General features: G+C 43.3%; 1 protein-coding gene across 1 annotated transcript in view; it reads right to left on the reverse strand.

Annotated features, from left to right (window-relative positions):
* The window catches only part of zgc:171482 (zinc finger protein), a 46,227-nt gene extending 30,611 nt beyond the window's left edge, over positions 1-15,616 (reverse strand). The window contains exon 1 of the mRNA XM_037465949.2: positions 15,057-15,616. Within this exon, the coding sequence (XP_037321846.2) occupies positions 15,057-15,092 (36 nt within the window). The 5' untranslated portion in view covers positions 15,093-15,616. The remainder of the gene's footprint in view (positions 1-15,056) is intronic.
* Between the last annotated feature and the right edge of the window lie 380 nt (positions 15,617-15,996).

Raw genomic sequence — 15,996 nt, forward strand, 5'->3', positions numbered from 1 at the left:
CTTTAGACGTGTATGAGAATGTAAGAGAGGGCTGCAGCGACGCGTCTTAAAACGGCATAAAAAAAGGCCGGATGGAGGCAATGCTTAATACTTCTGTAGGGTCCTTTTCATAACGGTGTCAGACACTTTACATCACATTCTGAGCCAGTGGAGAGAAAAAATTACAATTGACATTGATTGTGTGGAATCGCATGATTTAAAACACAGCGGCTCATTTTGCCGCTGCAGAGTTGTAGCTCAATAAGCAGTTTCCTAAAACGAATGGAAATAGAATATAGGTAGAAAAATGCTGAATATCCCCCTTAAGTACGGATTATATCTTTCCATTACTTCAGCACAAGTTTTGCATGTGAGCTGTCTGTTCCCCTCTTCCTCATTGCATGGTCACATTTTATATAAAGTATATATAGTTCCTTTATCATTTGAAAGGACTTTTCTAATATAACTGTCGAATTATGCATACAATCAATGAAATATAGACATCCGCCTGTGAGCCAATGACCCGTCTAATGAGCGACTGGTGGCTAAAACAAAAGAAAAGGTTGCAGGGTTAAAAAGATGGAATATGTCACAAAGCCACTCTGCCGTGTCACTTTGATGTTCCACATTACAATTTTCTTCCCGTTTTACTCATTGTAATGCAATCTTTAAGAGACTCTCTCTTTGTCTGCTCCCACTACACACACACGCACACACACACACACACACTTGCTTCCACCCTCCACTTCTGTACCGTTGCAATCAAAGGTGGTACATTGAAGGAATAACATCTTCAAAGGGAGTGCAAGTCTGAACCCAAAACCTCATTCATTCTGTTTGCATTGCAGGAGTTTGCTTTGTACTTTTCTCTCTCAATGCTGCAAACTGCAAACATACACACACTCAAGGACAGCCATGGCACAAACACGCAAGTCTCGTTTTTGGAAAACTAAAACTAAGAGCTGAAAGCTAAAGATCCAAAATTGGTGACAAGTATGTGATTAGGGCTCATTGATTATTCCAGCCTTTCAAAGCAAGAGGGTAAAATCTCTATAGAAGAGACACCAAGTGGTATGAAGAAATATGTTAAAAAAACACTTTTTGTTACCTGACAATGCCAATATCAGGTATATTCCCTACACTCCCTTTGCTCACTGCCTGTGGTGCCCCAAATTCTGCTTTGGAGCATGATGGAGCATCTCGACGGACTTCCCAATATTTGGGTTTAATGACTTTCTTATCAGTCTCAGCCACTCACTTTGGGCTTAGTGCTAATCAGCAAATGCTATCATGCCAACATGTTAAGATGGTCAGCACATAAATATTGCTCCTGTTAGAGATCTGCATGTTGGGAATGTCTTTGCAAGCATGTTGGCCTTGTATTGCTAGCAATTAGCACAGTGCATCATAGTGCTTAAGTACAAAGCATAGCTGTAAACTCTTAGCCCTTGTATACTACTCATTTTGAAATAGACAATGCAAAATGTTACGGATGTGAACTTGACACAAGGGAGATCTTTACTTGGTTCTTTGTTGGGTTTCGACCTTTCGAAGGACCATTTGTTCATCAGTAGACTAATGAAATTGAACAGAAGTGTCACTTGCCACTAACAAACTATAAGTCAACTATATTCATCTTGTTTATTTATTTAACTTGTAAACGTTGTGCCCTTTCTCCCTCATACAGACTTTTTGTTTGGTGAGCCAACTGTAGCGACATGTATTCAAATAAACAGTCGCTGAGAGGCTAAGTTATGGGTGTAGCGGATTGTGACGCGCTGTACCAAAGAAAAATTCCGCTCCGATCCAATGATGCGTTTTGACAGGTTTATTGAAGTATTAGTCCAACATATGCATAACGTGCTCAACGTAAAAGAAAAATCACAACTGTAGCAGCGTAGCAAACAGCGGCGCAGCAGCAGCAAGCAACAATGTCAATAGCGTTCAACAAGCGTTAGCGATAGCGATAGCGATAGCGGTCAACAAAAATACGGCGTCCCCGTCACTCACCCTCTCTTTCCTCCCTCGCTACTTCCGTCTGTGCCTGCTATTATAATCAGTCCAAAAGTTACCGCCCCCAATTACGGTCATATGCAATTAACAAACCCAACAAATATAACAACCCAAGTGTCCCAAATATACACCATTAAACTCATATCCACTATCATTTTATATTAGACAGAACATATATAATAATCACCTTCGTGGCTCCTACACACCAGCCCCTAATTATTAAACTACTATTTAATAATTACACACAATAGGAGTCATGAAATAATTAAAATAAACAGAATACATAGCTCCATTACATTCTTCTTCTTTTTCTTCTTCCGGTCTTCCTTATTTTGTGAGAGGTCAGTCATTAGGGCCAGAGGTTGCCAGCACATAGCCCTGTGATCTGTGTTCACCACAGTCACTATTAGTCAAACGTCAAAGTAAAGTCATAGGTCTATTCAGAAGTCTAGGCCTTGTCATCTGCCTCACCTCGAGGATCGGCCTCCTGCAGCAGGCATACCTTGGTTATAGGCCGGATCAGGCTGCTACTCTTAGTCTTGACACGCACCTGACGCACAAAGCCCCTTCGGTCCGGAAAGGTTTGTAGGACTCGTCCTACAACCCAGGAGTTACGAGGTACTGCACTGTCCACTACAAGCACCAGATCCCCAGGAACAAGGTTTCGCTTCGCTCCTGACCATCTCTGCCGCTCCTGCAACTGAGGTAAGTACTCCTTAACCCATCTCTTCCAGAACAAGTCTGACATGTACTGGACTTGCTTCCACCTCCTGCGTGCATACATGTCTGCTTCCTGGAAGATTCCTGGTGGCAAAGATGGTAATGCCTTCAAACGCAGCAGGTGATTAGGTGTCAACGCTTCCAGGTCATGAGGATCCATGGAAGCTTTCGTTATCGGTCGACCATTGATAATAGCTTCCGCCTCACAGAGAACTGTGTGAAGTCCTTCTTCATCCAAATTTTGCACATTCAAGGTGGAGTTGAGGACTTTACGGACTGATCGAATCAACCGCTCCCAAGAACCACCATGATGGCTGCCAGTTGGAGGATTAAAGGTCCATTTTATCCCTTTCTGAAGTAGTACGTCATTAATCTGCCTCTGATTCCACTGGTCAATGGATACTTTCAGTTCTTGTTCTGCTCCTCTGAAATTCGTCCCATTATCTGAGCGCAATTCCCGTACTTGACCACGTCTTGCTATAAAGCGCCTGAGAGCATTTATGAAGGCATCGGTGTCGAGTGAAGGTGCCACTTCAATGTGGATTGCTCTTATGGCCATGCAAGTAAAAATTACTCCATACCTCTTCACTACACTTCTTCTGCTCCTCACCTCGAAAGGTCCAAAGTAGTCTACTCCTACCCGAGTAAATGGGGGTTCATCTGGAGTCACCCTTTCAGATGGTAAATCTCCCATCAGCTGAGACACTGGCTGAGCATTCAGACGTCGACAGCTCACACATTTGGACAGAACACTCCTTATGGCTGTACTAGCTCCTGAGATCCAGTACTTCTCACGCAGCTTGGACAACATGTGGTTTCGCCCGCAATGTCCCACTTCTTGATGGACGTGTCTCAGCAGAAGGGTTGAGATATGCAAATCTTTTGCCAGTATTACGGGATGCTTAGCTTCCGCTGGCATAGATGACCTGCTGAGCCGTCCACCAACTCTCAGAACCCCATCTTCCAATAGTGGGCAGAGCGTGTGGATGTGACTGTGAGCTTTGACACTTTTGCCTTTTTCCAGCATGGCGAATTCCTCTGGAAACCTTCTCCTTTGGCTGAATTTAATGATCTCCATCTCTGATTGCTCCAACTCCTCCACTGATAGACAACTTGAGAGTGTCTTCCTCTTGAAAGTTTCCATATCCCTCTGCGATGAGAGTCGTTGCTGTTCTTCATCCAATCCTGATTTTTCAAGAACCACATTCAACTGTTTCCTCTTCTGACAGAAAGATAAGAGCAAAGTTTTGAATCTCAAGATCCAGGCTACAGACTTTCTCAGACGGATCCAAGAGCTGAAGTGGTGGATCATGCAAGACACTGCATCAGCCTCCTCACTGGCCTGTACAGCATTCACTGTGGTTTCCTCCTTGACTTCAGGGTCATCTGTGGCTAGTCGCTGAATACCCTCGGGGTTGACAGGCCACTCACTCTCTGATTGAAGGAGAAAACGAGGCCCTGACACCCATGTTGCATCCTTGACAAATAAAGCACCTTTCACACCCCTGGAGGCAACATCAGCTGGATTACTAGCTGATCCAACATACCTCCACTGAGATGGTTGGGAAGCCTTGCGAATTTCTGTGACTCTGTTGGCAACAAAGACTTTGAACCTGGATGTCTCATTTCTGATGTATTTGAGCACCGAGGTGCTGTCGGTCCAAAACACAGAGTTTTGAAGTTGCATGTGCAGCTCTCTCCTCCACAGTATGTCCATGCGACTGGCCATGGTGGCAGCGATGAGCTCCATTCGGGGGATGGTGGCCGGTTTCAATGGTGCCACCCTCGCCTTTCCCATGACAAAAGCACTGTGCACCTGTGATTGTGTATTTCGTGACAGCAGGTAAGTCACCGCTCCATAGCCATCCTCGCTTGCATCACAGAAATGATGTAATTGTGCTGTAGTCACTTCACCAAAATCTAATGGTTTCAGACACCTCATGACGTTACATTTCTCCAACTGACGGAGTTCATCTAGCCAACTTGTCCACTCCTGCGCCACAGTCTGGGGTATGACGTCGTCCCAGCCAAGTGCTCTTCTACACAGATCCCTTAAGATCTTCTTGGCAGACAAGACAACAGGACTCACGCTCCCAAGAGGATCATATATAGAGCTAACCGTTGAGAGGATTCCTCTCCTAGTGAGTGGTCTGTCCTTAACAACAATCTTGAACTTAAAAGTATCAGACTGAATGCACCACTCCACACCAAGAACTCTCTCAATGGGTGGCGACTCTTGGTCCATGTCCAACAATTTCACGTCTTTGGCTCTGTGCTCTTCAGGTATTGCATTTAGGACATCACGCCTGTTGCTTATCCACTTCATGAGTCGGAACCCACCTTTGGCACAGACTGCGATGAGCTCATGATAAAGAGATACAGCTCTTTCCTCTGAAGCCACGGATACTAGGCAGTCATCCACGTAAAAGTTATGTAGGACTTTATCCAGTGCTTCCTTGCTGAATTGTCCTTTGTTGTCCTCTGCGCATTTCCTGAGGGCGAAATTGGCACAACTGGGAGAGGACGTTGCCCCAAAGAGATGCACCAGCATCCTGAAGTCCACATAATCTTGACTTAAGTCTCCAGCAGGCCACCAGAGGAACCTTAAGAAGTCAGCATCCTCAGGTGGTACCCTGACCTGGTGAAACATTGCCTCCACGTCCGCCAGGATGACAACTGGTTCCTTCCTGAACCTGCTCATCACTCCAATCAGTGAACTTGTGAGGTCTGGGCCCTGTAAGAGTTGAGCATTAAGTGATGTTCCTTGGAAACTAGCTCCACAATCAAAGACAATCCTTATCTTCCTTTTCGTAGGATGGTAAACACCTTGATGCGGGATGTACCAAACCCTACCATCACTACGTTCCAAATCCTCTTCAGGCACCCTTTCTGCATAACCTTTGACGAGCAGATCTTCCATGAAGGTTTTATAGTCAGCATGAAATGAGGGATCCTTCTGAAGCCTCTTCTTCAGATGTAAAGCACGCTGCTCAATGATCCTTCTATTCTTTGGCATACTAACGTCCTTATTCCTCAATGGCAGGTTGATCTGATAATGGCCCTTGACCGGTTTTGCTGAACTTGTAATAAGCTCCATGAACTTTTGTTCCTCTCTCGACATGGCAGGCTGTTCCTCCACGCTGCACTCAGGGAAGTCTGTCTTAAACTGCTGCTGTTCATCTAAAGTCACAACTGACACTCTGTTCACGGTAAACTCTGGCTGCTCACTGCCACAGTCTTCATCCAGAGGCCCATTCACTGTCCAGCCCAGCATTGTCCTGATTGCATAGGGTCCATCTCCTACACTGCGAATCACTTCCAAGGGTTCCAAGGCTTTGAAGACATTTGTCCCAATCAACAACTCAATTCCAGCATTAATTTCAGGCAAGTGAACAGGTTTCAAATAAGACCATTTCTGGATGTCACTTTGTTTTGGTATGTTTCTTTTGTGAACAGGCAGGTGTGTTTGAGTGTAAGCCTTGGGCAGCTCACAGAAATGCTCCCCAGTCAAGCCGGCAACTTCAAGTCCTGGCACAATGTAACTGCTCACCACTTTCTCTTGGCCCATCGTCCGTAGGAGAATACGGACCCTCTTTCCTGGAACATTAAGTTTTTCCCTTAGTGCTTCTGTGCAGAACACGGCCGTACTTCCTGGGTCCAAGAAAGCATAGGTGGTGACAATCGTATTGCCCTTCTTGGACTTAACTTGCACTGGAACTATTGGAAGTTTGCAATCGTGATCACCAGCCCCTGTAAGCCCACTTGACATCAGGGCGCTGTCGACGGACACCTCTGCTTTCCTCTCAGCTTCGTCCGGATCCTTGTCTTTTTGTGGAATGTGAAGAACAGTTGGGTGTTTAAGACCACATCTTCCACAGGAAATCCGCTTTCTGCAAACTCTGCTCATGTGTCCAACGCACAAACAGCCAAAACAGACACCCTTCTCTCTTAAGAAGCCTATCTTCTCTTTGTGTGCCTTCTTCCCCAACTGCGGACACAAATCCAAAGCATGTCCTTTTCCACAGCAGATGCATGTGCTCCTCGCAAACTCCACACACTCCTTTCGGCTAGTTTCTGGCTGAGTCTTGGCTATCACAGGAGCTACAGTGGTGGCAAAGCTGGTTCCCTTTATTCCAGAACGAGTTTGTGAATTTAGCTTGTTCACTCCTCTATTAGTTGTCAGTGATGGAGCGTCCTGTATGCTTCCAAACACTGGGTCAGTTAGAATCCGCACTTGTTTCTCTATGAAAATGGTGAGGTCAATGAATGTGGCTCTCTGGCTGCGTCTATCCTGTAGTTCACAGGCTGTAGAACGCCATTTGTCTCGAAATTTGTAAGGCAACTTTTTTATGATGGTTAGCATGTTAGCAGGTATGTCCAGTTCATGCATATATTGCACCTCTTCCATAACGTTACAGCAACCTCTGAGAAAAAGGCTATAATCGCAAAGAGCCTTTGCATCTTCATTCTTGATTGGCGGCCATGAAAGAGCCTTTTCCATGTATGCGTATGAAATTCTCTGCTCATTTCCAAACTGCTTCTTTAACAATGCTTTTGCTTTAGCATATCCTCTCTCCGGCTCCATATGCTGGCAACTCCTGATCAGTTCTCTAGGGTGACCCCTTGTGTGCTGTTCCAAGAAATACAGTCTGTCACTGTGATTTGTAGTGTTCCTCTCAACACCGTTCTCGAAAGCCTTCACAAATGCATGATATTTTAATGGATCACCATCAAAGATTGGTATCTCCCTCTTAGGCAAAGATGAAAGGCACTGCTGTTGCACCAACAGTGATGTTATTTCATTTTGTTTCCTCATAATGTCCAACATATTGTTTTGATCTTCATTTGGACCAGTGTTTAAAGCATTTCCATCTTGCATCCCTTCTAGAGTACTGTGATTCACTGCATGTAGATTGGGTCCATGTGAATTAATTACCTGAGATGGATTTCTCTCATTAGGTCTTGTTCTTGCATCCAGGTAAGCATAGTTGATTTCATCTGACCTTTGTGGTACAAATGGCGTTGCTTTAGCATTGAGGATCAGTTTTTGTTCTCTTACCAGATAGGAGTTCATTCCATCAGAGCGCTTCGATATTGAGGTTCTCTCACTCAAGATGCTCCCAGACTTTAGCACATCCAGTCTTGCCATGTTTGCTGCAATTTCTTCATCCAACTTAAGTTGTTCCTTCCTTTTACGTAGCCGCTCCTCCTCCTCTTCCAATTCATGTTTATTTTTTAATAATCTTTGTCTTGTCCTTAAAGCTGCCAAATCAGCCTCTGTTTTGAGACGTGCAGAAGAAATCCTGGAATCAACAGACTCTCTTCCTGTGGCAGAACTTTGTGATTTGGACACTCTGCTTCCCACATTTGACACACTGTCATTTGGTTTTACATAATCTTGCAGCTCGTCTGCATCAACAATCAAGGCAGCCAGTTGCTGAGTTTCATCAGGTTTTGGAGGCAACTCCTGTTCCTTCATTTCACCATAATCAGTTTGCTCATGTAACTCAAGCAATTCATCTGGCTCAATCAACCATTGGTTAACACGTTTTTGAAATGTGTTGTTATAGGTCACGATGTCCGAAAACCATTCACTTTGGATCTTCTGTTGCTCTTCAGGGAGTAAAGGAATCAGCAGGTCATGTGACTTGGTGGCCTTTCCACAACAATCAATTAAACTTTCCAACAGAGATTGTACTTGTGAAACATTTTCCTTATTTCTCATGAATGTTTTCATTTGTTGTATGAACCCTTTAATTTTATCCACACTCTTTCTCCTTTCATTTTGAAGCGTTTCGATTTTGTTTGCCAAAGCCTTTGCTGTGGGCTTAGATTGCCTTTTCTCCTTCTCCATTTCAGAACTAGAACCAACCTTTTGACTCATTTTATTTTTCAGTTACTTCTCAATAAATGTGCATCCACTTCAACATTCAAACATGTACAAACACGTCATGTACAATAGCAGAGCAACAGCAATCTCAAAGAGCCAAAGCGGGGTTTCAGTGTAGCATTGAGGTCGGCTACAGTGCATCCAAACACTTCCACAGATCCGGAAACGTCACGCACATTAGCATAGCAGCGGCAATTTCCAAAGAGATGAAGCGGAGATTCATCATCTGACAGTATGGAGATATACAGCACCGAATCCGCACAATCAATGCCAGCAATCGGTACGACCAACTCAAACGGTGTTCAATCCAATAACGTCCCCAATAGACGAACAACAGCATATGCGCCGCATACCTTCCAATATATACAGCTTAACGCACATGAACACACATGAGTGCTTCCTCCGGATTGAAAGTTAGTGCCGTCCTTTATCTCCGATGGTCCTTTCAACGTCCGCAATTGCTTCCTAATGCCGTGTAGGTTTTTGTTGACAAAATGTAGCGACATGTATTCAAATAAACAGTCGCTGAGAGGCTAAGTTATGGGTGTAGCGGATTGTGACGCGCTGTACCAAAGAAAAATTCCGCTCCGATCCAATGATGCGTTTTGACAGGTTTATTGAAGTATTAGTCCAACATATGCATAACGTGCTCAACGTAAAAGAAAAATCACAACTGTAGCAGCGTAGCAAACAGCGGCGCAGCAGCAGCAAGCAACAATGTCAATAGCGTTCAACAAGCGTTAGCGATAGCGATAGCGATAGCGGTCAACAAAAATACGGCGTCCCCGTCACTCACCCTCTCTTTCCTCCCTCGCTACTTCCGTCTGTGCCTGCTATTATAATCAGTCCAAAAGTTACCGCCCCCAATTACGGTCATATGCAATTAACAAACCCAACAAATATAACAACCCAAGTGTCCCAAATATACACCATTAAACTCATATCCACTATCATTTTATATTAGACAGAACATATATAATAATCACCTTCGTGGCTCCTACACCAACTTTATCTCTAAAAATCTCTTTCTGGGCCATTACTTGTTAATGGTATTAATAGCAGATACTGCTTTAGGCCGCAATATGGATTCATTAGACGGTGAATTAAGACTATTATCCCGGGCAAAGTAAAGCTTTCCAAGTTTAACCGAGCACATCTGTGTGTGTGTGTGTGTGTGTGTGTGTGTGTGTGTGTATGTGTATGTGTTCAGCCAAGTTAATGGTGGGAGACAAAGGCTGCCTGAAGTTGGTGTGGGGGTCGTTATGTTACTGTAACATATGGGGGGCGCTTTGCTGAATGGCAACAAAGCTGTTGGGGTCTATCTGTGCCATTAGCAGCTAATTACCTTCATACTTTGACAAATTCTCTCCCAAAAGTTCTCATTTTGTTAATTGTAACTTTTCCGGGACAATTCACTCATCTGGATTTTTTTTCTCTTACCATTAAAAAATCTATTTGTTTTTGCACGTAACACCAAGATTTAAGACCAAAATCTATTAGATCGATGGTGTGATCGATGAAAAGAGTTTCTTCAAACATCGTATTGCACTAATCAGAAATAGGATTTGGGATGTTGGCAGAATGTGTTCATCTTCGTATAATACACACTTAATTGCACATTGATACTTGGATCAAGGCCCCCAAGAATATGATTATAATTCAATATTTTTAAATGACTAAATTGTAATAGGTTGAACAGAAGTGACAGATGCCGAAAATGCTCAGCAATGGTTTTCTTCTCTTCAAACCTCTCTGTCCTTTCTATATTTTTGCCTCAGTTTCTGGACCAACAGAACTGAAATATGACACATTTCCTTTTACTAATTAGTGAAATAAACTCATTGTTCTGTTGCACGAAAAGTTCTGCTAATAAGACTTTTGACGCTACATTGTGGTGGCTTGACTGTGAAGTGGGACTATAAATAGTTTCAGTACAACATGGCTGAGAGTTGATGATGTATTTTGGTCCTAAGGGGACATCTACACAAATAGTCTTATAGGATCAACTGTCAATCACGGAGCTCAGATTTGATATACGCTTTGAAGTGTCTGACGCAGTGTGTGTGTCTTTCTAAGTTTGCTTGAGCAAATGAAGGTTACCGTACAAGCAGGAATCCCCACAGTAAGGGAAAGGTTGAAAAGACCAACATTGGTGCACCTTTTAGGAGAACACCTACATCGTCTCTTTTACAGCATTTCTGTGAAAACTTAACAAATATACGATTATTTTGACGTACTGTTCCGTTGACCATATGATTGGGATTGATTGAGCTTGACTTTCACATTTTATGTTTTGGTTTATTCAGTTTGACTGCAGGTGGACTTTCTAAGATGGTGCAAGTGCTATTACACTGAAAGAATTGATTCAAGCTTTTGAGATTCACTTTCAAGCCAAGAGCTTATTTGGTCCTTGAGAGTTTGATGGGGAACAGTGCTTCCAGGAAAAGGGAGCTACCAGAACAGAGACGCATTGATCAATCCATCATCTGATTGTACAACATAAATAAAGTCAATGTTTAAAAGCAACTAAGACTTTGAGTTCTTTGAGATTTAGTTTTGAGAATCAAATAAGTAAAGAAGATGTAGAAGTAAGTAATACTAATGGTGGTATTCACACAAACAGCCCCCTGGTAACCACTTTCGGTTTCAGCTTGATCAACTTTGGCTCTTTGGCCTTTTGACTTAAAAACAATGTTTTCTAAGAGTGAGGGCGAGTTTTGAATTGAATTGAAAATGAGAAGGCAACATTTGTTTCTTTTCTCTGGCAAAATCATTTCCATGAAAATCAAGAGGACAGAGCCACACATACAACACAGATTCTACAATAGAGCAGTGATTTCTTTTATTTCTAAAATGAGTTACGCAGTCTCCACATGCACACAATACACCCATCCACAAAGATAGCACACATATACACTTCCCACTGTGCTGTGTGAGTTATGACCAAACAGACTGGCACACAAAGGATTCTTCTGTTGATTTATATGTATGAGCTTGCAGTGCATACTCTCTCTCTATCTCTCTCTCTCTCTCTCTCTCTCTCTCTCTCTCTCTCTTTCTCTCTCTCACACACACACACACACACACACACACACACACACACACACACACACACACACACACACACACACACACACACACACACACACACACACACACACACACACACACACACACACACAGGGTTATGCTACTGTGCGAGCTTAGACTGCATGCTCTGCAACACACACCCAGACCCACATGCATGTTTTCAATAGGGCATGACCTTGCAGCACCCTGGCCCATCTATCAAGCGCATGTGCTTCTTTAACTTGCATCTATTCCGCAGTGTGTCTGTGAGAATGTCTATGACGTTATGAGAAAGAAAATAACTTATTCAGACAAATTTGAAGATGGAAGAGAATTAATTCTTCATCTAATGAACATATTTCTTTTCTCTCATTCAGTTATGCACCCACAATATCCTCCTCTCCTTGCATCATTCCCTCCCTGTCTGGCATCAGGCCAGTTTCAGAACATAGTGATGGAGCAAAACAAAATTGATTTCTAAAGAGCTCTGTCTGCTATATACGGATATGAACTATGCAAGCAGTTATTAGCCTAATACTGATATTAACATAACGCTATTACCATGTCAAGATGTCTATTAACACATGTCTTTCTTGTTCTGTTTGAGAGAGTCAAAAAAAGATGGATGACAAACTGCCCCTTGTTCATAGGAAGCCGAATCCTTATCAATCCTTCACCATTTTGATATGTGCGTTGTTTGAGGAGAAAGAAACAGACAACACAACAGCTCTTTGGAAAAGGCACCGCAGTGACGCACATTCAATACCTTGATCGTGTAGGTCTCATTTTAGCTATTATGAAGCTATTAATGAATGTACACTGGGAAAGGTCAAATGGCCCACACATTGATGTGCAATGCCCCGCCTCAAACACGCACACACATTAACACAGATGCATCCATGCAAAGACTGGCGTGCACACAGTTAGCAGAAAGGTCACAGCATACGACGTCTGAGAAAGATATTTGAAGATATGCTGCCTGTTGCTATGGAGCACTGCAGAAAGAACACATACACAGACACACACACTAAGTCCTACAGAAACTACAGCACTTCGGCACCTATGAAAACCAACACAAACACGCGCACACACTCATTCGACGAATCCAGGTCCTCGTAATAAGCAAAGCGGACACTTTGCAAGAACAACATCGCTTCTCCGTTTATTCCTTCAGGACTGAGTAATTTATGCTTGTCGGTTAATCAGATTCTCCCCCAGATGCTGTTCACCACCTCATGAGAGACAGGAAGAGGGAGAATGAAATAGGCTTCTGTACTTGTCTCGGAGCTGGCAACGACTAAATTGCATATGTTCCACATTATCAACATGCTAATTAGTTGGCTTTATCTTTGTTTGTGTTTTTTTCCTCCAAGTTACATGCAGCGTTGTCCGTGGTTAGTGACGAAAATAAGAACTTTTACGTTTAAAAATATTCCAATAACAGTGTAACGATTTATTTTGGGAAACTGTAAAGGGGGGGACGCACATTTAAACATGTAGGGACACCCATCGACCCAATTTTAACCTTCCGGAATGTGGAAGAAACAGTGGATCAACATTCATCCGGCAACAAATGCAAGTTGGGATTTAGACGGCGAAAAATCAATGGTTATTTTAATTATCTATAAACGTGTTTTTTTTCTTGGTTAATCATCTAATCGGCTTGTCAGAAAATATCCATCCCAATTTCCTGCTACGATGCAAATGATTTGTGTCTGACAAAAGCTTCAAAAACTACGATGAAGATGTTTAAAGTCACACAAGACAAAGGATTGAAGCCAACTCATAATTGAGAGGCTGGATTTATATGATTTGGACATGTTCCGTACTTTTGCTTGAAATCAGTATAAATGAACTGACATCACAAAAATCGTTCCTGATCTAATCGCAAGCATTTTTGCAAAAGGGTTTATTGGACTTTGGGAACCGTATTGGTGGGTATTTTTCACCAAAATTTGACCTTTGATGTATCAAAAGGTTAATCAATTATTTCACAGACTGACCGGAGTGAAAGTGACGCTCACCTAAACGTGCATTTCTGTCTATTCCTGAGACACTTTGTCTGCTGCAGTGACCTGATGTACAGCAGAAGTCAGTGCAGGCTGATCAATAACTGTATACAAACCAAGCATGAAGCCTGAGCTCTGTTTGGCTACGTGGAAAAATAGACCCAAAGTATGGACTGCACAGAGAGAAGCTCCCACAGTCAATAAAACGTCCTTTTCTGAGGACTGAAACAATAATTGCACGCGATGACTTTAAAATTGTTGAATTCATGACACTCATCGTGTCTGAATGAGTGATGTTCCAGCTTGTGCTTGATTGTCTGTCTCTGTGTGTGTGTGTGTGTATGTGTGTGTGTGTGTGTTAGGGGTTCAGTCCTGGTGACAGGCAGGCGACTGCTGTGTAAAGGCCATAAGCTGGTATCATCCTGCCACAGATGCCCTGTGTGAGACTGACGCATACTCCCCAAAGTGACAAATACTTGCATAGCTGGCTCTCAACGAGAGAGATGGATGCAGCAAGTATCAGACCTGATTCATAACACAAGCATCTTCATATTTCACAGAGTCATTATTGTACCAAGGCTGGATGTGCTCTGCAATGAAAACTTCCTGAATAATAAGGAAAATCCCTGCATCTGTTTCAAATTACAGCGGGCGGGCGAGTATTCTAAATTAATTTAAACTCTGAAATGAAATCAGATGAATTATTTGAATAGTCAGTTTCCAGAAGATCAAGGTGTTACTATATGGATAATCAATTAGAAACACCACCGTCTCTGGTTTCATCTTTTCCAACAGGGATGAGCGGATTTGCTCTGTCTTTGTCACTGTGAACTGACACACATATTTGGGGACCTCACCATTTGTCACTGTTTTCCAACATTTAATTGACCAAAACAAAGAATCACTTAACCCTATCAGGACCATGTAAAACCACATCTTGATCTGTTCCAAAAAAGCAATGATCTAATAGATAACTTAAGTGTTTAAGTGCTAATTTGGACGTTGTTCGATGAAAGAAGCACGAGGCGATGGTGGAACATGGAGTAGTGTGGTGCACTGGGAACCGCAAGGTTGGCAGTTCGAAACCCGGCTGCCCAATGTGCCATGTCCAAGTGTCCCTGAGCAGGACACCTAACCCCTAATTGCTCCCCAAGGCAAAATGTAACGCATGCGTTATAATGCAATGTAAGTCGCTTTGGACAAAAGGCTACTTAAGAAAACGAAGATTCATCCAAACTTTTTCGGAGGTTTCTGCCACAATTTTATAGAGACATTAAGTGATTTTAAGGTGCCCAAAAAAATCCAAAAAGCATATCAATCTGTTGAACAAACTGTAACGTCAGCACATCCCACTCAGCACGGAGTCCATCACTCACCTGGCGCAGAGGCGGTGACTCCTCTCCGACAACCATCCGACAAACGTCCGTGATCCTCCCACGCTGCTGAGCCGAGGAACCACGAGCCCAAAACTTAGCGCGGTGTCCTCTACGCGGCTCTCCGGGGTGACGCGCGCGTCCCGCGATCCCTGCGCTCCAGTCCACGGTGTCGCGGAGGTGAGAAGAGACGTAGCTGTTGATATCATCCCCTTTCAATCCGACGAAGAGTTAGCGAGGACGGGAGGGGAGAAGAATAAGAAGAAAGTGTGGAGCAGCCTTCGGCGGGATGGATGAACGACACAAGGCGCCGAGGCTCGCGCGCGGTGCGACGGCGTGCACGGAGGAGCGAGCGAGTGGGAGTGGGAGTGGGAGTGCGTGTTGGTTTGCGCGCTGTCAACCCAGATGACCGTATCATCGGACAGACTCAACGAGCGGACAGAGGGGGGAGACCCACTCAATTCCGTGAAACGCAGGGTGTTTCCGGTCCAACGTGTTGATGTTTAGTTGTGAAGGCGTGCGCACTGCTGATCGCCTCCCTGCCGCGGAGTCTCCATCCTCAGCTTCTCGTGGGACGGTTGTTAGTGTTAGTGACTTTTTCGACTGAAGATGACGTCACGTGTTTTGGATCGCTTGTGATAGATATTTTTTGGATCTACATTTGGATAAACAAGTGATTTGCAATGTAAACCTGCAATATGAAGATACCGCATTGTTGGACATTTGTGATGGTCCTCTTCTCCTTCTTTGAATAAACAACATACATAACACAACAGTAACATAACAGTTGCCTTTGAGTATCAAACAAAAAATACATTTCACTCATTATCCAGCTTTGCAAAGCCACAAATAACAAACATTTTATCTATTCAAAATGGCATAAATTCACAGTGGATTGCAAGCCCTTTTTACAGCAAACACACTTTTTTTTTTTTAAATCAAT

This window comes from Pungitius pungitius, chromosome 13 (assembly GCF_949316345.1).
Source record: "Pungitius pungitius chromosome 13, fPunPun2.1, whole genome shotgun sequence".
In the NCBI taxonomy this organism is placed as follows: Eukaryota; Metazoa; Chordata; class Actinopteri; order Perciformes; family Gasterosteidae; genus Pungitius; species Pungitius pungitius.